The following is a 21,887-nucleotide window of genomic DNA, read 5'->3' on the forward strand; positions in this document are numbered from 1 at the left end:
CACTTAACAAATGCTATCATTATTATTATTATTAAGTGAGCACTTATTGTACGAGGAGTACTGTACTAAGCGCTTTTCATTTGCTAAAACACTTTTATATTGAGGCCTGTTTACTTGTTTTGATGCATACAGATCTATAATTCTATTTATTTTGACACCCGTTTACTCATTTTGATGTCTGCCTCCCCCCTTCTAGACTTCTAAGCCTGGTGTGGGCAGGGATCATCTCTCTTCATTGCTCCACTGTTCTTTCCCAGCACTTAATAAAGTGCTCTACAAACAGTAAGTACTCAATAAAGACTGAATGACTGGATGAATTACCAAAGCACTCTCACATTCATTGGTTCATTTCAACCCTCACAACACCCCTGTGAAGTAGGGACAAAAGGAAGGTATTATTATCCCCATTTTACAGATGGAGAAACTAAGGTACAGTGAAGTTAAGTGACTCGCCCATGGTCACACGGCGGGCTAATGGGATGGGTCAGGCTCAAACCTGGGTCCTCTCATTTCTAGACTGGCACCTATGATGGTTCACCACATACTATTATTTTATTATTATCATTATTATTATTATTATTATTATTATTCCCCTTTCCTGTCCCCATCACCCTCTCTCAGCCCCAGAGACCTCAGCAAGTGGGCCCCCCAGCACACATAGGTTCTACTCCTGGCTCTGCCTCTTGTCTGCTGTATGACCTTGGACAAGTCACTTTACTTCTCTGTGCTTCAATTCCCTCGGGCTTAAAATGGGGATTAAGACTGTGAGCCTCAAGTGGGACAGTGACTGCGTCCAACCCGATTTACTTGTAACCACTCCAGAGCTTAGTACAGTACCTGGCACATAGTAAGCCCTTGACAACCACCACAATTATTAAGTTACGACCTTGCCTCCCATTTCCCAAGTAAACTTGGGGACTCTACCTGAGAGGTCTCCTCCGACTGGAAAGGGGGTGTGGGACGAGGGGTTAGGGGAGGCCCACTCTAAAACTGAGCTTTGGAGAATTCACCTCCCCTTTTTATCTCTCCCCATCCCAGGTTGGATGGCCAAGCAAAAGCTTGATCTGAATTCACATCCAAAACCTTTGAATGCAACAAAGTTAGTAGAATAGAAACTCCCAGCCCACCTCCTACTCTTCTGTCTAATGTGGAAAGAGAGGGGAGGCTACCCCTGAGCAAAGGCCGGGAACATGAATTCACCGAGAATGGAAGAAGATACCCAAGGAAGTTGGGAGATGTTGGGCAGGATGCGAGGGTACGGGAGTGCCGAAGGGGTGGTTTGGGTGTTACCCATGAGCATCAGCAGCTTTGGCAAGAGTCTGAACACAGAGCCCCTCAACTCTCTCGTGCCCTCCTGCAGAATAAACCTCTTCATCAAACCTCCAGCTCCACAGCTGTCTGTCAGGTCAGACATCACCTCTTTGAAACGGGGCTTTCATTTCCCTGATTTGACATGAAAGCACATTTGCCCCAGGGTTTTAGATCAAGGTCCTCCAACCATTTTAGATATGGAGCATTCTTCCTCTCTGGGCCCCTACCCAGGTTAACATAAAAAAAAAAAAAAGAAACGCTAAGCAAGACAGGGATTACTGCTTAATTGTGAGGTAGTTGACGCCCTATGAAGTATGTTGGATCGTAGGTGGCCACTCCACTGGGGAGATGGGGGCAATCTTCCCCACAGCCATTTGAGCTCTTCCCAGGTCCCTGACAGGAGCAAAGATCCAGGTGGTGTCTTTCTGATCTATTAGCTCTCTGAAACCTGCTTTCCCCCGTCCTCATCCCCAATAAAATTCCCAATCCCTTCTCACCCTCACAGTCCCAATGTAAAGTTGGAGCCTGTGGTTTGGATGGCTCAGTGCCATCCATCACCACTACTGGAAAAAACAATTTAAGTTCATGTCCGTTCTCTACCGGAAATAGGATTCTAACGCCTTCATTCTCCTCATCAAAAGTCCTAAGCAAGTCTCAACTCCCGGATATTGTGTGATAGATTACTGAAAAGGCAGCAGCAGTGGTGTTTGGTGATACTCTGACAGCTACTTAGGAATGTACTGCTCACCTTGAATCAATCAATTTTATTTACTGAGCTCTTAATCTGTGCAGCACATTATACTAAGCCCTTGGGAGAGTACAGGATAATGATATATCAGAGACATTCCCCACCCACAATGAGCTTACAATCTAGAGGAGACAGACAATATAAATCAATAAATTACCGATATCTTCATATGTGCCGTGGGGCTGAGGGGGAGGTGAATAAAGGGAGCAAATCAAGGTGACAGAAGGGAGTGGGAGAAAAGGAAATGAGGGTCCAGCTGGGGAAGGCCTCTTGGAGGAGATGTGCCTTCAGTAAGACTTTGAAGGTGGGAAGAGTAATTGTTTGTCAGATACGAAGAGGGAGGGCTCTCCAGGCCAGAGGCAGATGTGGGGGTAGGTTGGTGGAGAGATAGATGAGATTGAGGTACAGTGAGTAGGCTGGCACTACAGCAGTGAAGTGTGTGGGCTGGATTGCATTGGAGAGTAGTGAGGTGAGGTAGGATGGGGAAAGGCGATTGAGTGCTTTAAAGGTGATGGTAAGGAGCTTCCGTTCGATCCTTGAATGGGGAAAAAGCTGGGTAAATGTCCTAAAGAGTGCTTCCCACACTTAGCCAAGCTCATCAGGGGACCTACCTGGGTGGGCTTTAGTTCCTGCCAACACCTCTCCTCAAGGAAGACCTACCCTTTTAATCTCTAATATGCTCACTTTATATCCCCTAGCTGCTATTTTAGCCCTTATGTACCGCCTAAGCACTTTAATTTTTACCATCCCCATAGCACTTAATGTAAATATTTTATATACTCTTGAACTCCCCCATCTGTAATGTATTTAAGTAGCAGCCTTCCCTCTAGATTGTAAACTCCTTGAGGGAAATGATTGTTCTTTCTAACTCTGTTATAATCTCTCAAAATGTTAGTAGAGTGCTCTGCCCTCACTATGTACTCAATAAATGCTGTGATTGCTTAATTTGTGGTGGGATAACCCAAGAGGGGAAAACCAAGCAGTATCTTAGAAATCAGTGGCTGCAAACGGCAAAAGCTCCAGCAAAGGGAAGCAGTGTGGCCTAGTGGAAAAAGCACCGGCCTGGGAGTCAGAGGATCTGGGTTTGAATCCCCGCTCTGCCACTTGTCTGTTATGTGACCTTGGGCAAACCATTTAACTTTTTTGGGCCTCAGTTACCTCATCTGCAAAATGGGGATTAAGACTCTGAGCCCCATGCAGGACATGGACTACGAGCCTGTTGTTGGGTAGGGACTGTCTCTATATGTTGCCGACTTGTACTTCCCAAGTGCTTAGTACAGTGCTCTTCACTCAGTAAGCGATCAATAAATACGATTGAATGAATGACTATATCTTGTGACCTTTGGACATTAATATTTGCCCCAACCCCACAGCACTTATGCAGATATATTATATGTATCATATATTATGAATTACTTATATTAATGTCTGTATCCCCCTCTAAACTGTAAACCCGTTATGGGCAGGGGGCATGCCTGCTAATTCTGTTGTATTGCACTCTCTCAAGCGCTTAGTACAGTGATCTGCACATACTAAGCCCTTGATAAATACCATTGATTGATTGAATCTACCCCAGGTTTTAGTACAGATTTTTTTTTAAAAAAGGGAAGACAGTCTTTGAATACAAAGGACAGTTCTATATTCATAGGCAACAGCTTTCATTTTTAAAGTGGGTGGATGAAAACGGACAGGGTTGGTTAGGGGGAAATCAGCAGGAATAAGTGTTGGGACAAAGGGTCTTTTCTATGTGCTCTGCACATAGTAAGCGCTCAATAAATACGATTGATTGATTGATTGATTGATTGATTGATTTTCTATCCTGTTTGAGTTTGTTAAGGACTTGGGATGGGTAAGGCTGGAAATTCAACACCCAAATCAGGGGGAGTGAATACAATGGATTCACCCACACAGCTGGAAATCCATGGGGAAAATGGTGTCTATAATAATAATAATAATAATAATAATAATAATGGCATTTGTCAAGTGCTTACTATGTGTAAAGCACTGTTCTAAGCACTGGGGGGGATGCAATGTGATCAAGTTGTCCCACGTGGGGCTCACAATATTAATCCCCATTTTTACAGATGAGGTAACTGAGGCTCAGAGAAGTTAAGTGACTTGCCCAAGGTCACACAGCAGACTGGTGGTGGAGCCGGGATTCAAACCCATGACCTCTGACTCCAAAGCCCTTGCTCTTTCCACTGAGCCATGCTGCTTCTCTAATATGTGAGTAAATCGATATATTAAAACCCGAATCACCCAGCTCTGAAATACTAAATGGCCCCCGAAGAAGCTGTTTCTCTGTCCTTGAGAATTCAAGGAAATAAAAATAGGCATAACTACCTCACACTTTCCAAGCTTTCGGCAAAATTATCAACATATGATCAAGCGGTATGAAGCTTTCCTGGCCTTTAACACAATTTCACTGAACTCTTAAAAGTTACAATTAACACCCATGGTGTGTGTGTACGCATAGAGGAATCAGGAGTATATGACAGGAGAAACAAAAAATGAGCAGTCTCTTGGAATAGGAATGCAGTGTTGTGACATCGATGTATGATATCTCCCAATAGTTGGAGAATGGCGCCATCTTCTAGCCTAAACTAGAATTGCACAATGGGAATTAGGAATACAGTATATATTCTCCACTACCATTAATTTCTATTGGTCCTCTGGAAAGAAGGTCACAGATTTTGAAGCAGGCTGTAAAAACACTGCAGCTTCCTTCTCCCATCCCACTTAAGGAACATGACATCTTTAATCATGGAATTTCTACCCAAATTATTGGTCTAACCTCTCTTGCTTTCTTAGGGTTCAAATTTTCACTGATCACTCCTTAATCAACTCCACAGAAAATTAATAACCCTATGATACAGTCCACTTTCCCAGTTTTCTTAATAGAAAGAAGGCCCAGATAATTTCAGGATTTTTCAGGGAGATTGAAAAGAGATAGGAGATGTCCCTCTGTCTGATGATAGCTGAGGTGATGTTCCCCCACCTTTTCTTTCTGCCTTCACCCAACCAAATACCATCTCTGGGCTTAAACACAAGCTACCTGATTCAAGATACAACTCAAGAGGTTTTATTTCCCATTTGTAGACCCTTTAGATTTTATTTTATGCTGGTTAAGCCCCTCACCTAAATATAGGGTGACTGCATTTGAATTATACAAAACCACCTCAGATGGGAGATTCAGATTGGTAAATTAAATCCAGATCATTTTCAAAAGGGTCACAATTCTAGGATGAAAGACATGGGGAAAAAGTTTCCCAAATAAAAAAGGACCTGGGTTCTAATCCCAGCTCCACCATTTGTCTGCTGGGTGACCTTGGACAAGTCGCTTGACTTCTCTGTGCCTCTTACCTCATCTGTTAAATGGGGATTAAAACTGTGAGCTCCATGTTGGATATGGGCTGTGTCCAACCTGATTAGCTTGTATCTACCCCAGCATTTAGTACAGCACACAATAAGCACTTATCATGATCCCCCCGCTTCTCTGAAATGAAACAAAACAAAAAATCTCAGTGTGTTGGACAGAACCATAGAATGAAACTACTTTTCTCAGTTTGGAGAAAGCTTTTCCAGTACATTATTCAGAGATTTCCCCAGTTTGGGTGATTATCCTTAGAAACTCCTCACCCTCGGCTTCAAGGCTCTCCATCACCTCGCCCCCTCCTACCTCACCTCCCTTCTCTCCTTCTCCAGCCCAGCCCACACCCTCCGCTCCACTGCCGCTAATCTCCTCACCGTGCCTCATTCTCGCCTGTCCCGCCGTCGACCCCTGGCCCACGTCATCCCCCTGGCCTGGAATGCCCTCCATCTGCCCATCCGCCAAGCTAGCTCTCTTCCTCCCTTCAAGGCCCTACTGAGAGCTCACCTCCTCCAGGAGGCCTTCCCAGACTGAGCCCCTTCCTTCCTCTCCCCCTCGTCCCCCTCTCCATCCCCCCGTCTTACCTCCTTCCCTTCTCCACAGCACCTGTATATATGTATATATGTTTGTTCATATTTATTACTCTATTTATTTATTTATTTTACTTGTACATATCTAGTCTATTTATTTTATTTTGTTAATATGTTTGGTTTTGTTCTCTGTCTCCCCCTTCTAGACTGTGAGCCCACTGTTGAGTACAGAATGTCTCTATATGTTGCCAGCTTGTATTTCCCAAGATCTTAGTACAGTGCTCTGCACACAGTAAGTGCTCAATAAATACGATTGATTGATTGACCTGGAAAGTCAAACCTCTTATTGTATTTCTTCCCCATTTCCTTTTATTGTAAGGTTGCCAGTGGAGGGTGGAACACTTCAGTATGCTGGCTTGTCTAGACAGGGCTCCTCCAGAGGGACAGGATTTTGGAGAGTGTTCCTCTCTTACCAAAAATTCAAAAGAAAAAAACTGCAACACAATCAAAAAACATACAACAAAAGAACTCAATGGTTTTCAGAACTCCGCTCAGAATTAAGCCAAAGTTTAACTTCTTTTGGAGTACAAAAATCAGACCTAAAAGAAATCCAAGGAATAATTAGAGATTACTATCCATAAGAAAAAAACAGAATATGTTCCCATTGTCCATTTAGGCTCTTAACACTCTTATCACTATCTAATTTGAATAAAGGAAATCTAATAAGGTAACAATACTCAAATCCCATCCTGGTAATAGAGACTAAGCCCATCAGACTCGATTAACACTATCTGCTGAAGAGTCAGGGTGCCCAATGAACTCTGATTAGGAGAGTCAACAAAGCATCTTTAAGAGCAAATTATGGTCCTTCCTATACAGCATGGAAATAGTTTGGCCTAGGGAAAAGAGCATAGGTCTGGGAGCCAAAGGTCCTGGGTTCTAATCCCAGCTCTGTCACTTGCCTGCCATGCGACCTTGGGCCAGTCACTTAATAATAATAATAATAATGGTACTTGTTAAGCACTTATTATGTGCCAGGCACTATTAGGCACTGGGGTGGATTCCAGGAAATCAGGTTGGATACAGTCCCTGTCCCACCTGAGTCTCACAGTCTCAATCCCCATTTTACAGACGAGGTAACAGGCACAGAGAAGTGAAGTGACTTGTCCAAGGTCAAACAGCAAACAGGTGGCAGAGCCAGGATTAGAACCCATGACCTTCTGACCCCCAGGTCAGAGCTCTACCCACTAAGCCACAATGCTTCTCCCCTCTACTTAGACTGTGAACCCCATAGGAGGAAGGGGCTGTGTCCAACCTGATCATCTTGCATTTACCCCAGCCTTAGTAAGGTGTTTGGCATGTAATAAGCATTTAACAAATACCTCAATTGAGATTCATTATTATTTCAGGCCTCTAGAATGAATTCTGATAAGAGGTTCTGTGACACCCACCAACATCCAGCCAGACCCGGTAGGGAGTGTAAGCCCCCTTAATCCTGTTCTCAGGGTCTTCCCAAAGACTTTCTGCTCGGGAATTCTCCTGCTACCCTTCCCTCAGATCCCTTAGCTGGCCACCTTCTGGAAAGCCCCAGTCATTTCTACCCTCCTGTAACTTTTTACAAAACCAATCAAGTAATCAATCCATCAAATTTATTGAGCACTTACTGTGTGCAGAGCACTGTACTAAGTGCTCGGGAGAGTACAGTGGAACAGAATTAGTGGTCACATTTCCAGCCCACGAGGAGTTTACAATTTAGAGGAGGAGAATCAGGCTGCTTTGGATTTCCTTCTGATTTCCCCAGCATGGGCTCAACTGACTTACCTAGTGTGCCAACCCACACCCCAAACCTGATTGCCCCCGAGTGCTACCCTTTATCTCTGCAGAACAGCAAGCACTGTGAGCACTGTGACCAATAGAGGAAATTTCTGGAGGGAGTTGGAGGGCCAGGATTTTAAAGACTCCGAGGGCAAACTACAGCTTGGAGGATAAGTTCTACTGCACTGGGCCCTAGGCCTTTCTGCACTTAGTACAGTGCTTTGCACACAGTAAGTGCTCAGCAAATACTATTGAATGAATCACCGACTCAGTCCATTTGCCCCACAGTGGTTCTGTGGGTCCAGCTGGGGGAGTATGACATGGCTCCATTACCCAATAATAGTTCTTACTGTGGTATGTGTTAAATTCTTACTATGGGCCAAGCACGGTATTGAATGCTGGGGTAGCGTGGCTCAGTGGAAAACAGCACAGGCTTTGGAGTCAGAGGTCATGGGTTCAAATCCCAGCTCCGCCAATTGTCAGCTGTGTGACTTTGGGCAAGTCATTTAACTTCTCTGTGCCTCAGTTACCTCATCTGTAAAATGGGGATTAAGACTGTGAGCCCCCCGTGGGACAACCTGATCACCTTGTAACCTCCCCAGTCCTTAGAACAGTGGTTTGCACATAGCAAGTGCTTAATAAATGCCATTATTATTGTTATTACAAGATCATCAGATGGGACACAGTCCCTTTTCCGCGGAGGGCACTTATCTTAAGAGAGAGGGAGAAGAGGTATTTTTTTTAATCCCACTTCACAGATGGGGTAACTGAGGCTCAGAGACATCATGATTTGCTTAAGATCTCACAGCAGACAAGTGGCAGGGCCAGGATTATAACCCTGGATCTCTAACTCTCAGGTCTGTGCTCTTTCCACTACCTCACCCTGCTCCTTCTGGGGTTTCTTTTTATTATGCCATGATTCCGCTGGACACTAACAGGAGCTCAGGAAGGATGCGCCTGGACCAAAAGGGAACATTCCCAGGGGACAATGAGATGAATGACATCATTTGTGAAGCCACAACCCTCTCATCCCTACCACCTTCCATGGATAGAGAACCCACAACCCAGAAGCTACAGATAGCAAACAGGTGGTTCCACCCCAGTAGGGTGAAAGGCAGGTCTCACATGGCAGAAAGGAAAGGTTGCAGAACTAACCATTCAAGGGTCGCAGTTTGGTTCTCATTCCGGGAACCAACCTCAAACAACAGGCCTAAAACATTGGCCTTGGCTCAGAGAGCCAAGTAGATCCTGGCTTGAGGGTCAACAGGTATGTGTGACCTTGAGCAAGTCACTTCACTTCTCTGGGACTCAGTTACTTCATCTGTAAAATGGGAATTGAGACCGTGAGCCCCAATGTGGTACAGGGACTGTGTCCAATTCAATTTGCTTGTCTCCACCCCAGCACTTAGTACAGTGTCTTGCACACAGTAAAAGCAGTGGTTGGCACCTAGTAAGTGCTTAACAAATGTCATCATTATTATTATTATGTTCAAGTGGTATTTTTAAAAATCTAAAATATACTTCCTTCTTCCTGCTTTTATATTTGCACTCTTTTGAAGAACCAAAGATCAACCCTGAGCCTGTTCTGTATGTGCAGTGTGCCCACCCCCCTCACCTGCCCCCAGAACCTAGGCATGTCATCTCATCCCTCCCCACATCCCACATAGGAGTGGACAGTGGCTGTTGGCCCCCAGAGTGGGTTTCCTGCACCTGCTACCGTTAGATGCTGAATCTCCAGTTTGAACACTGAGAAGGAGCAAAAAATTATCCCGTAATTATCCCTCAGGCTCCTTGAGGGCAAGGATTGTGTCTATTACTTCTATTGTACTCTCCCAAGTGTTCAGTGCAGTGATCTGTAGAGAGTAAGCATTCAAAGACTATCGAATGATGCATAAAACACTGAGGATCCTGGGTGGTATTGGGAGGGGCAGAGAGAGGCTGGCCAACCTAACTAGTGGGATCCACCAGTGACTTCAGAGGTTGTTTCCTAGCTGAACATTTTGGGTTTTATCACATAGATGTTTGTTTCTGTCACTGTTGGGCTCTGTGGAATCTGTGCCAAATCTGAAAAGTTTATCTCTTTCCCTGTGTCGTTTTTCACTCTGGACAGCACATGCTTTGAGGGTTTGGGCCTGGGAGTATTCACTGCCACAGTTCCCAGGACAGTTCTCTACAAATGGTGCATCTGTCCTAGGTGCATGAGAAAACCATGTGAAAAAACAGTTATTGCTTCCTTATTCCATTCTAAAAGGGCTTCTCCACACCTCAATAAATCTGACCTCTGCTCCAAGAAACAGCCGAAACTTAAACCTTGCCTACCTCAATTTCATCTATTCATTCAATTCAATTATATTCATTGAGTGCTTACTGTGTGCAAAGCACTGTACTAAACACTTGGGAGAGAATACAACAATAAACAGACATTCTGCACACAGTAAGCACTCAATAAATTTGATCGACTGAATTTATCTCACTGCCAATCACTGCCAATCCCAGTCCCACATTCTCCCTTTGGACTGGAGCTCCCTCCCCCTTCATACACAACAGACTACCACTGTCCCCACCTTCAAAACCTTATAAACTCATATACCCACCAAGAGGCTTTACTAGACTAACCCCTCATTTCCCCTACTCCCTCTCCCTTCTGTGTTGCTTATGCAGTTGCATCTGTACCCTTTAAGCACTTGATATTCACTCTATCCTGTGCCCCACAGCACTTATGTACACAACCACAATGTATTTTAATATCTGTCTCCCCCTCTAGACTGTAAACTCCTTTTGAGGAGGGAAAGTGTCTACCAACTCCATTATATTGTACTTGCCCAGACATTTAAGACAGTGCTCTGCACACAGTAAGGACTTAATATATCCCATTGATTGATTCATTCATTCCTAAGTCAGTGGATAGTCTTCCCAATTAACTTATCCTTCAGCCCCTCGCATGTTGCTTTCACCTCCTACCCTAGCCCCAAGCAAGTAGGTAAAACTGAATGAGGTTCTTACATAGCCTGCTAATTCCTACGATTCCTCTAGTCTAAGAATCAATGTATCGAGTAGAGTGTTAAAAGGTCCCAAAGGACCACTGGAAATGTTGAAAAACGTGTTATGCAGCTATGCTGTTTATTGATTTGCCATGTTGGGTGGCTTCAGTCTTTAGAAGCAGCGCTTCTCTATTTGTTGTGTATCATACACTTCTGTGAATGTCTGTCCATTTGACTTTATCATCATCTCCCCCACCCCCAAACCCCCAACACAGCAGACTGTGAAGTAACATTCCAACCAACAGATGCTGAGAATTGGCAACAAGAAGTAAAAGGAGATGTTGACAATTTATATGAGGCCAAATGAATGTCTGTTCGTGAAAGAAAGTGACAATGCTGCATGCTTTTTAACTAGGGTGGGTTTATGTCCCAGTTTGTTAGGGATGGTTCATAAATCTGGGAATCTTTGGGTGTTTTCCTTTGACATATAATACCTATCCTGATATCTGGTCCAGAGAGTCTAAGTGTGGGGATAGGGCTAATATCCAGGAAGGTTCACACAAGTTTTGGATTCCAGTTTTGGACTTCAGCAGCCATGTTTTTCTCCAAGTACTTCTGGGGAGTGAATTCCTTAACCAAAATGGCCGATATCCCCCAGAAACATTTATTGAGAGGACTCCCTCTGCCAGCTCTGAAATTTACATGACGAATAATAATAGTAATAATAATGATGGTATTTGTTAAGTGCTTACTATGTGCAAAGCACTGTTCTAAGCACTGGGGGGATACAAGGCGATCAGGTTGTCCCACGTGGGGCTCACAATCTTAATCCCCATTTTACAGATGAGGTAACTGAGGCACAAAGAAGTTAAGTGACTTGCCCAAAGTCACACAGCTGACAATTGGTGGAGCCGGGATTTGAACCAATGACCTCTGACTCCAAAGCCCGGGTTCTTTCCACTGAGCCACGCTGCTTCTCTAATGACTAGCATCAGGGCATCAAACCAGCTCTAAAGCCTTAAGCACTGTCTTTGATTCGTTAAACACACCTTTCCCCCAACCTGGAACAGCCAACGCACTCAGCTGCTCCAAACCCTGCCTCTCTTCTCTATCAAAGCACTCCTGAAACATGAGCTACTCCTACTTACATTTTCCATTTTCCTGGTTATGTCATCTCCACAGCCACCTTACTGCTCTTACAGACTTTCTTTTTGTTTGTCACTAACTTCATCCATTTGTTTGTTTATAATCTAATCACATTCTTTTAACTACTGCAAGCCAATTTATGCATGCTTGTCTCATCCATTAGCTTGACAGCTCCTCAAGGGCAAGGTTCATGTCTCATACTTCATCTGTGGGTGCCCAGTTTAGTGCTTTGCACTTAGAAGGTGTTCAATCAATTCTGTTGATGCTGATAATGATGCTCAGGTTTTATTTATATCCCCTCTATTCTTGACATCCTTAGTGCTAGCAGCCTCATCTAAAGTGATAAGCAATGGATGCTAGTACCATTTGCTACAATTAGTAAGAAAAGGATGAAAACCTTCTGTTCTGATCCTCCCTGGCCAGATTTCTCCCTGCATAGTTCTTCAGCTTTCATGGGCAGCTTTTGATTTGCTTGAGTGACAGCTGCTGCCTGGGGTGCTGGTTTACTCTCTTCGCTTTTAGGACAAAGTAGTCTTCATTTTTTTTTTTTTTGGCATCAGGACCCGAGCACAATTGCTGCAGTTTCAGCAGCTCCAGTTTCCTCCCTTACCCTATCTTGCCTGGGTGACCAGGAGCCAGATTTGAGAGTCCTACGTGAAAAGCCTCAAGGTGAGATGGGCATTGCCAGTAAGCATTCAGACTTCGACCCAACTCAGGCCAAGCTCTGTCTGGGTAGAAAGCCCAATTCCTTCCCCATCTAAAGTCCCTTAGGCCTGGGAAGTGAGGGTGGAAAGGGGGAAAGGAAAGAGTGCAGTATGGGGCATGAGGCACGGCTACACATGACACATTCTAGACTGTAAGTTTATTGTTATATCATACTCTCCTGAGCACTTAGTACAGTGTTGTGCACACAGGAAGCTCTCAATAAATACGATTGAATAAATACAATTGAAAAACGTATGCAGAGTGTTCCTTGCAAGAGCTGTTGTCTGTAGGTTGCTGGAATGCACAGAGGTATACATTTTTATGATATTGGTTAAGCACTTACTCTGTGCCAAGCACTGTACTAAGTTTTGGAGTACATACAAGCTAATCAGGTTGGACACAGTCCATGTCCCACATAGGGCTCACAGTCTTAATTTCCATTTTACAGAGGCACAGAGAAGTGAAGTGATTCACCCAAGGTCACAGAGCGGACAAATGACCCGGCTGGGATTAGAACACAGGTCCTTCTCACTCCCAGGCCTGTGCTCTATCCACTAGGCCATGCTGCTTCTCTAACTTCATATTCGCTTTGTGCTCACAGCAGCCCCTCCAATGCTTTGCACATAGTAAGCGCTTAATAAATGCCATCATCATCATCACTAAGTGAAGCTCCAAGTTCCTTCCAAAGAGGGTTGGGTATTGGGATGGCCCAGAGGGCACAGTCTCTGGGTTCAGCTTAGATCATCCCATTCTACAAGGCTTTCTCCCATCCACAGCCCACTACCAAACACTCCAAGGTTATCCTGAGATCTAAATCAGGGCAGCAGCCTGAGAGAGAGCCTGGGCTAGAGCTGTGGGGGATTTAGGGGGAGACACCTGGAATATTACCTGTCCATCAAGTTCCCTTGCTGATGCCAAACTAGCCTAGGCACTCTTGGCGGCAGGACCGGTGTTACTTCCCCCTAAGGCACCAATATTGTTCCCTTGAGGAAATCCCTGCTAACACCAGGTTTCACGTGGTGTCCCAGGGAGATTTGGATCAAAGATCGATTTTCAGCTTTCATAAACGTACCTCCCTTGCAGACAGGTCCACTGAAGAGAGGTCCAAGAACCAAGGAGGGAAGTTTCAGATATCTACTCTCGGAGGAGGCAGAATTACTTAGGTCATTTTTCTGTCCCCAAAAAAGATTTCTCTAAGCCACACTAAGATCTCCAAACGGTGAAGCAATTCTAGTGCAGCTGCACTGCAGTGCCTCTGATAAAGATAGTTAGAGGCTTTGTTTTCTCCTCTCTCCACCCTGATGCCCAGATACAGTTCCCATTAGCAGAGATGTGGTTAGGACAGATGGAACAGGAGCCCCTTCACATCACCTCTTTCTGTGTAAATACCATTTAGACTCCAATCTCACTGGAATAGTTAATCATCTGATGATGATGTCTGGGTTCCAAATCAACAAGACCTTTGCTCAAATGTAGAACAGTCCAATGTCTTCTTTGCCCCTTCAACCTACCATTCCCCCCTCCTCATCAGTCTGTGCTCTCCTCCTCTATAAAAGTCAATACAAAGTACTCCAAGAGGAGGCCCGGTTCAGGAATTCTGAAAGCTTGGATATCTTGTTCCCACAAGAAAACATTAGCAAACCAATGTAGCATTATCCCAGCCCATAGAACAGTGGATTGCAAGTTAATGGAACAATTCCATTAGCAAATCTTCCTTTGAAATTGTGATCATGTCCCACCACTGGGCTTTGAATCCATTATTCAGAACCCAGCTAATGCTCAATAACCGGAACCTTTAAGAAACTATCTAGACATAACAGCTAAAAACTGATTAGCCAAATGTCCCTCCCCAAAATGTCCCTGTTTCCAAACAGAGGCCAGTAGTGCTTGGCACATGGTAAGCACCTACCAAGTAGCATAATTACTGTACCATTATTATAACATGATCCCTGTCCATAAAAAGCCTACAGTCTAGAGGGGAGAAAGACTTTAAAAAAATCATAGGTAAGGGGAATAGTAGAGTATAAGGATATATACTTAAGTGCTTAGGGGTTGTGGTGGGATGCTTAATGGTTATAAATCGAAGTGCATAGGCAACATAAAAGAAAGATCTACTATGGGAAATGAGGGCCAAGCCAGGGAAGGCCTCTTATAAGAGATGTGATGCAAACCAAGGGCCACTCTGGTCAGTTATTTAACTTATGATTTTCTTCCCACAGTGCCTGTCTTTTTGCATAATCAATCATATTTATTAAGCACTTACTGTGTGCAAAGCTCTGTACTAAGTGCTTGGGGGAGTACAGAATAACAGAGTGGGTAGACACATTCCCTGGCCACAATGAGCTTACAGTCTAGACCTACAATTATTACTTTCACTGTATCTAATGTAGAGGAATATGACAAACTACCTTCCTCCTAATCTCTGTGCAAGTGCCAACTTCCTCCCAGATTGGGTGCAGACTAGTTACAATGTTGCTCATCCTGACTTTTTCCAAGGTCAGCTAGGATGAGAAAACCTCTTGAAAAGCCTCTTAGAAACCTACGTCAAGCCAGTCCTGCAAATGGGTTTCTCAAACTCCTGGTTTACTCTGCATTTGGAAAGACCAGTAGCCACTTTATTTCCCCCTGTTTTCAGAAAAATCTATTGCTCTCACTTTTCCATGTCTGTTTTTGATCCCTAGCCAAATTTTCAGCTCACCCCAATTCTAGACACAAACCAAACTCAAAGACAATTCTGAAGTGGCATATTTTCAATTTCTTTCCTTTCTCTCCCCATCCCCCAAACAGAATCAAATTAACATTGGAGAATAAATCTGAAAGCCATTATATAACCTCTGGTTTGTGATTTCAGAGTGGCAGGGAGGCATCCGCAGATTATCATCCAGCAATAAAAATTGACTTCTGACTGTCGACCGAGCTCTATTCACCATGTATCTAATTCCGTTTAGCTAGTAATTAGTTTTGTATTACTTTCAACGGTGATGTTAATACTGATTACAAGGCCTGATAACTTTAGTAATAAATACAACCTGAGGCAGACATTACCTTTCTTCTTATTGGTGAAAGTTGAAGTTATTAGACTAAGACACAAATTGCTTTATGAGATGAAGCAGCTGTCAAGTGTTGTAAATTTGAATTTAATCCCCCTGTTCCCCACCCTGGGCCCCACCCTCGATGTCAATGCAGTTTTGTCAGTAGGGACAGAAGGAGATGGCCTTCAAACAAAAGTCACAGAGGCACCTCAATATATTCAGCTAAGGAGGCTGACAATCAATCATATTTATTGAGTCCTTAGTGTGTGCAGAGCACTGTATTAAGTACTTGGGAGAGCACAATATAATAAAATAACAGTGTTGGTAAACACATTCCCCGCCCACAATGAACTTACAGTCTAGAGGACCTTGGATTTCTGGTTGTCCTCTAACTACTCTGAGGCAACATTTGGCTGAAGGAAAGTTGCAACAGTAAAGTGCTTGGCACAGTGCTTGGTACATAGTGAGCCCTTAAACACCACAATTATTATTGTTACTTTTCTAAACGATGAACCCAGGAGACATTAGGAAGCCTCTCTCTCAGCTCCATCTGAACTCAGACATGTTGCAAACCAGGCCACCAATATAAACTATTTGTTGCTGGCATGATTCCCAACAGCACTGCTGGAGAAATGGGTTTCTGAAACTGGTGGACAGAGTCCTAGTCTTGACCTAAACTTCCTTCTTTCACGGACTGTGCTACAGGCCCCTAAACTCTCTGGAATTGAGCTTTTAGCTATCTGTAAAATGGGGATGATGCTCTCCCCTGCCACCTGCCTGCTTTCAGAAACACTATTTGGTTAAATGGCATCCCGTGGTCTTTAAGAGACAGATGCTAGAAGTGTGGCCTAGTGGAAACAACACGGGCCTGGGAGTCAGAAGGACCTGGGATCTAATCCCGGCTCTGCCATTTGTCTGCTGTGTGACCTTGAGCAAGTCATTTCACTTCTCTGTGCCTCAGTCACCTCACCTGTCAAATGGAGGTCAAGACTGTGAGCCCCATGAGGGACAGGGGCTGTGTCCAACCTGATTAGCTTGAATCTACCCTAACATTTAGTAATAATGACGATGGTATTTGTCAAGCACTTACTATGTGCAAAGCACTGTTCTAAGCACTGGGGAGATTATAAGGTGATCAGGTTGTCCCATGGGGGGCTCACAGTTTTAATCCCCATTTTACAAATGAGGTAACTGAGGCACAGAGAAGTTAAGTGACTTGCCCAAAGTCACACAGCTGACAGTTGGTGGAGCTGGGATTTGAACCCATGACCTCTGACTCCAAAGCCCATGCTCTTTCCACTGAGCCACACTGCTTCTCTACAGTGCCTGGTACACAGTTTAGCACTGAAGAAACACCATTTAAAAAAAATTAAGTCATTATGATCATTGTCCATAGTCACTGTCACTGTAATACCTGCCACTCAGTTTGTAACCCTTTATGAGCCTACTTTCAATAACATATAGGCCTGTATAGATTCTGTTTTTATATATAAGTATGTTTTATGAACTTGAAGACCCCACTGGTAGGGAAATTAACCTTCCCACCACCCCCAGGGAATGTTTCTAAGAACTTCCCAAGTAAACCCAAATGACAGTTTTCACCAATGACAGCAGCTTTACCAACCTCAAAAACCAGCTTTTATCCCAATCACTGCCTTTTTATCCATCTCCCAGAGGAGGGAGACATTTTTTTAAAAAAAGCTGGTTAGGGCTTAAATGAACTTCTAACATGAGAGCACAGCAGATAGGCAGAAGAGGTGTGGTAACAAGTGCCCAGCATGTCCCGCTATAAATTTCTTAATCTGTATATTTTTCTGTAGGTAAGTCACTTGTCTTTTTGGTAATTTTTGTTTTTGTTTTTGGCAATTTCAAATCCAGTTCATGTATTTGCTGGGTCAGTTCAATTTGGGATCTCTGCCTCAAAAAATCCTATTAGTAAACGAATGCCATTCTCTGTGGGGATAGTTCCATGCCACTGAATCTTCATATTATCTTATTTTGACTTTGGGCAAGGGAAAGATACAAGACAAAACATTAAATCAAAGCAAAATACAAATAACAAGCTTTGCCCTTCCTTTCCCAAAGGGTTAGGTGTGTTTTGTGTTATTTTAAATTTATGTCTCTGCATCTCCAGAGCTTAGTACGCACTCCCCATGGCCAGCCAGGGGTGGCAGGGGGGAAGCTCATTCTTGGTTTGTGAAGGAAGGTCTCTGAACAGGTTTGAAAATAGAATTTGTCAAAAAGGCATGTGGACATCTGGCTATCAGGGAGCACTCCATAACAGCTTGGCGGGGGTGAGGGGTAAGGAGGGGGGGGAGGTGTGTGTGTGTGTGTCTGCATGTACACCTGTAGAGGAGGGGGTGGGTTAACAGAGGGCAGCAGCCTCAGTCCCTCCTCCTGCAGGGCCCAGATGGCTCTGGGTCCATCCTGAAGTCAGAGCAGGAGCCCATTCAAACTCTAAGGCACCCTGAGGCTGGTCTCCACCAGCTCTTTTGGAGAGAATTCGGGTGTTTGAGTTTTATACCTATCCAGATTGAAACAGTTTGAAAACACACAGACCCACACCTCTGGACATTCTCCAACTTCCAACTCCCAAAAGGAACTCATGGATCTGAAAGAGAATGGGGTCATCACAGAAAGCAGGGGTAAGCTCCTTATGGTCAGGGAACACGTCTGATGTATTGTACTCTCCCAGAGTACAGTGCTCTGCACATAGTAAGTACTCAATAAATATCCTTGATTGATGATTGATTAGGGGTAAGGTAGAAGGCATTGACCTGGTGTTATACTGAACACTTCGACTGGATATTTCCTCATGGCTGAATCAGAAAGACACATTTTCCAATTGCATCTGGCAGAAGTACTCTTCCAAGTGCTTAGTACAGTGCTTTGCACAGAATAAGCACTCAATAAATATTATTGAATGAATGAATGAAGAAGTATTCCAGCCCTGAAATGCTTGGGCTGAAACAGAACCACAGAAGTTAACATATCTGCCTTTAACCTGGAGAACCTTTTGCACTCAGTAGACAAAAGAAGGGAGAGAAGGGGGCCAGGAGAGAAGTAACGGTATTCTGAACCCTATAGGCTTCTAATTCCCCACTTCTCTCCCTCTCTTTCTATGTCCAGGTATTGAGTTTGCATTCCAATCAGTAGCTCCACAAGGTAAAATGAGCGGGAGGAGGAGTTAATGGTGGGAGGAGGGGTATATGATATCAGGGAGTCCATGTTGCCCTTAAGTGTGTACAAAAGTTATCCCACTGCCTGACCCAAGGTGTGTGCACTCTTTAAAAGGGGAGGATTCCATGGTTAAGAGGGATGGCTGATATCAGAGATTGAAAAGGCAGGTAGGGGAAAAAATCCTGGGGAGGGGCAAGGATGGAGCAGGAGAGGAGAAGGGAACCATTCAGGGAGAGGGTAGGAATGCAGATCCCAGCAGGTATGGCAATTTCTCAAAAGGCATCATTGTCCTAAGCTGGGGGTAGACTTGGCCTCCCATTCATTTCAAGCAGAACAGCAACAAACACTGAAAGTGATCTGAAGATTATGAGTCCAGCATGAGATGGTGTTAATTTAAAAATGCCAAAATGCTTTACTCAGACTCATGTCAACTTCCTTTGAGGCAGTTCTTGCATGCTTGACTCTTTTTTGTCCAGATAGTGGCAAGAATGGCCCTGGGAAGGAATGGGAGAGTCGAGGATACACACACACACACACACACACAGTACATATGTATGTACTGTGTGTGTGTGTACATACACATATCTGCATGTCTATTGTATATATTCATTGTTCATACACATGCTAAATTTCCTGGCCCGTCCCTTCATAGTTATTGCCCTGCACCAACAAACTGGACTTTTCAATGACTGAGGACCTTTTATGCTGGGGAAATGGGAGTTTCCCCAAATAGAAGAGTTTTCACAAATAGGGTGGTACAGACACTGCACTGTAGGTCCTTTGTGGAGCTTTTGGGCATAGGGAGGTGTGAGCAGAGCCGCCTTGGTGTGACAGAGGGTCTGAAATGTCCAGGTGACGATTCCCTTACAAACTAGTCCCACTTCAAAAGCAGACACTTGGGATTTACCCTGGCCTGTGCAAGCAAACCGATATATGGCAAACAACCCATATTCCAGGCCTTTCTCTTGCAAACACTTACTTCCCTTTGTTTTTTCTTTCTTCCTTCATTAGGAAAAGAGAATCGGGCAGAAAACTGCCAGCTGCCTTCCCTGTGACTGTCCTATTCCCCACCCCCACCACGAACCACCTTTCACCATGGTCCCACAACTAATATATAGGTGGAGTTGGAGGGCAGCATGACAATGAAAGACCATCAAGTTCCCAGCCTGGCACAAACGGAAACATAATAGGACGCTTACTCTAAATCAGCCCCACTATCAAAAGCCAGGGGGTTGTTTTATCACACACATAGCTGCATGTCTATCATATATATTCATCCCAGCAAACACGCAAACACACCTGTCACCTCTCTTTATACATACAATATGTGCACACATGCTATGTCCATACCACACACTGAGGTTACATTTTCCACGGAATTACAAAAGTCCATTGCAAAATACATCCTCACGGCCAATAAAACTGTTTAATGCAACCATTCTGGTTCTCTCTCTCTCCTTCTCTCTCAAACACACACACACACTCATCTATATTCTAAGTGTGAACAATGTCCTCAGCAAAACAACCCCTTAAGGGACCTCAGCTTCGTCACTCACAGCTCTTATGGGATCTTTTGTTTAATTGGAGGCAACCGCTTCACCTCCTCCACCTCTCCAGCGGGGTTATTTCCCCATCGACCGGGGGGTGAGACCTCAAAAGCCAAATCAGAGGGGTCGAGAGGGCAAGAAGGAGGTTCATCCTGAGTTGCTCCCTAATCGTCAGGGGGAGGATTTTCTAAATCCCTGCCTCGCCCCAGCTTCCTCTCTGGAAAACAAAAGGCAGGAGAAGCTGCCACCTGCCCGCCCCTTGATGCTGGAAAATTGAACTTTTAACTCTTCCCCCCTCCCTACCAACCCCAGTGGCAGTCAACCCAGGGACCCTTCCTGTTCTTCATCCTCCCCAGGAACCACAGCCCAACCCCCTCCCGCCTGGGTCCCCGGTCCGCAGGAGGACCCGGACGCCTGGGTCACCTCTGGTGCCTGCTCCAGAGGCAAGAAGGGGGGGAGGCGGTGGGAGAGGAAAAGAAAAGGGGGTGGGAGGGTCGGGGAAAGAGGCAGCCGCTGCCAGGCTCTCCCCTCCTGCCCTCGGAGCAGCTAGATGGCTTTCACGGGAAAATGGCGTTGGAGGCACCTACTTGGGTGAGTTCTGTGCCCATCAGGATGAGGAAGAGGAGGCTCAAAAGCTTGCTTGCCGGTTGCATCTCTCGTCCCCAGGTCCGGGCTCCGGGCGTGCAGGTTTCCCCCCTCCTTTGGCAGCTGCGTGGGCTCCTCGGCTCGCCTCTCTCGCTTCTTGCCTCTCTTTTCCTCCCCCAGTTTCTCTTTTCCGGCGCCTTTCAGCACCCCGGGAAGGGAAAGCCGCCCGAGATCTGGGTTGCCGAGCTTTCCCTTTGCATAATTATCGCATCCCGGGTCCTTCCTCTCTCTCCCTGCGCTGGGGCTGGGGCTGGGTGTACGGTATAATTTTTTTTTCCTCCCTCCCCCACCCTTATCCTAATGGCTCCCCTGATCGAAAGACATTTGCGAGGAGAGAGTCACCGGAGCACGAAATGATGGGCTCTGGCTGCTAAGCCAAAAGTTTGCCTGGAAAAGGGGAGGGTGGGAGAGGAGGGAAGCGGTGAAGGAGGGAGGACACACACTCACTCTCTCTCTCTCTCTCTCTCTCACACACACACACACACACACATACACACACCCCACACACCCAAAATTAGGAGGCAGGAGCCGAGGCAGAGACAGGATGTGACATCAAAAAGGAGGGGGAAATTTAACTGGAGCCAAGCAGGCAGGCGGCGCCGGGGAAAGCAGGGATGCCGAAGCATGAAGACAGGGTGCAATCACCCTAAATCGACACCACAATAATAAGAATGATGATTGTGATATTTGTTAAGCGCTTACTATGTGCCAAGCACTGTTCTAAGCGCTGAGCACTATTCTAAGCGCTGAGCAAGGTGGAGGGGGTGATGCAGGGGACATCCCCATCCCCCGGACATCCTGGGAGAAAGGGAATCCGACAGGGATGCAGGGGAGGTGATGGATAGAGCCGGAGGAAATGTGGCAGAATCTGGGTGAT

The 21,887-nt window shown here is 45.0% G+C and overlaps 1 protein-coding gene across 1 annotated transcript in view; it reads right to left on the reverse strand.

Annotated features, from left to right (window-relative positions):
* OLFM1 (olfactomedin 1) overlaps positions 1 to 21,438 on the reverse strand; it is a 64,906-nt gene extending 43,468 nt beyond the window's left edge. Inside the window, exon 1 of the mRNA XM_038744923.1 lies at positions 20,953 to 21,438. Coding sequence (XP_038600851.1) covers positions 20,953 to 21,018 — 66 coding nt within the window. The 5' untranslated portion in view covers positions 21,019 to 21,438. The remainder of the gene's footprint in view (positions 1 to 20,952) is intronic.
* Between the last annotated feature and the right edge of the window lie 449 nt (positions 21,439 to 21,887).

Source organism: Tachyglossus aculeatus, chromosome 4, assembly GCF_015852505.1.
Source record: "Tachyglossus aculeatus isolate mTacAcu1 chromosome 4, mTacAcu1.pri, whole genome shotgun sequence".
NCBI lineage: Eukaryota > Metazoa > Chordata > Mammalia > Monotremata > Tachyglossidae > Tachyglossus > Tachyglossus aculeatus.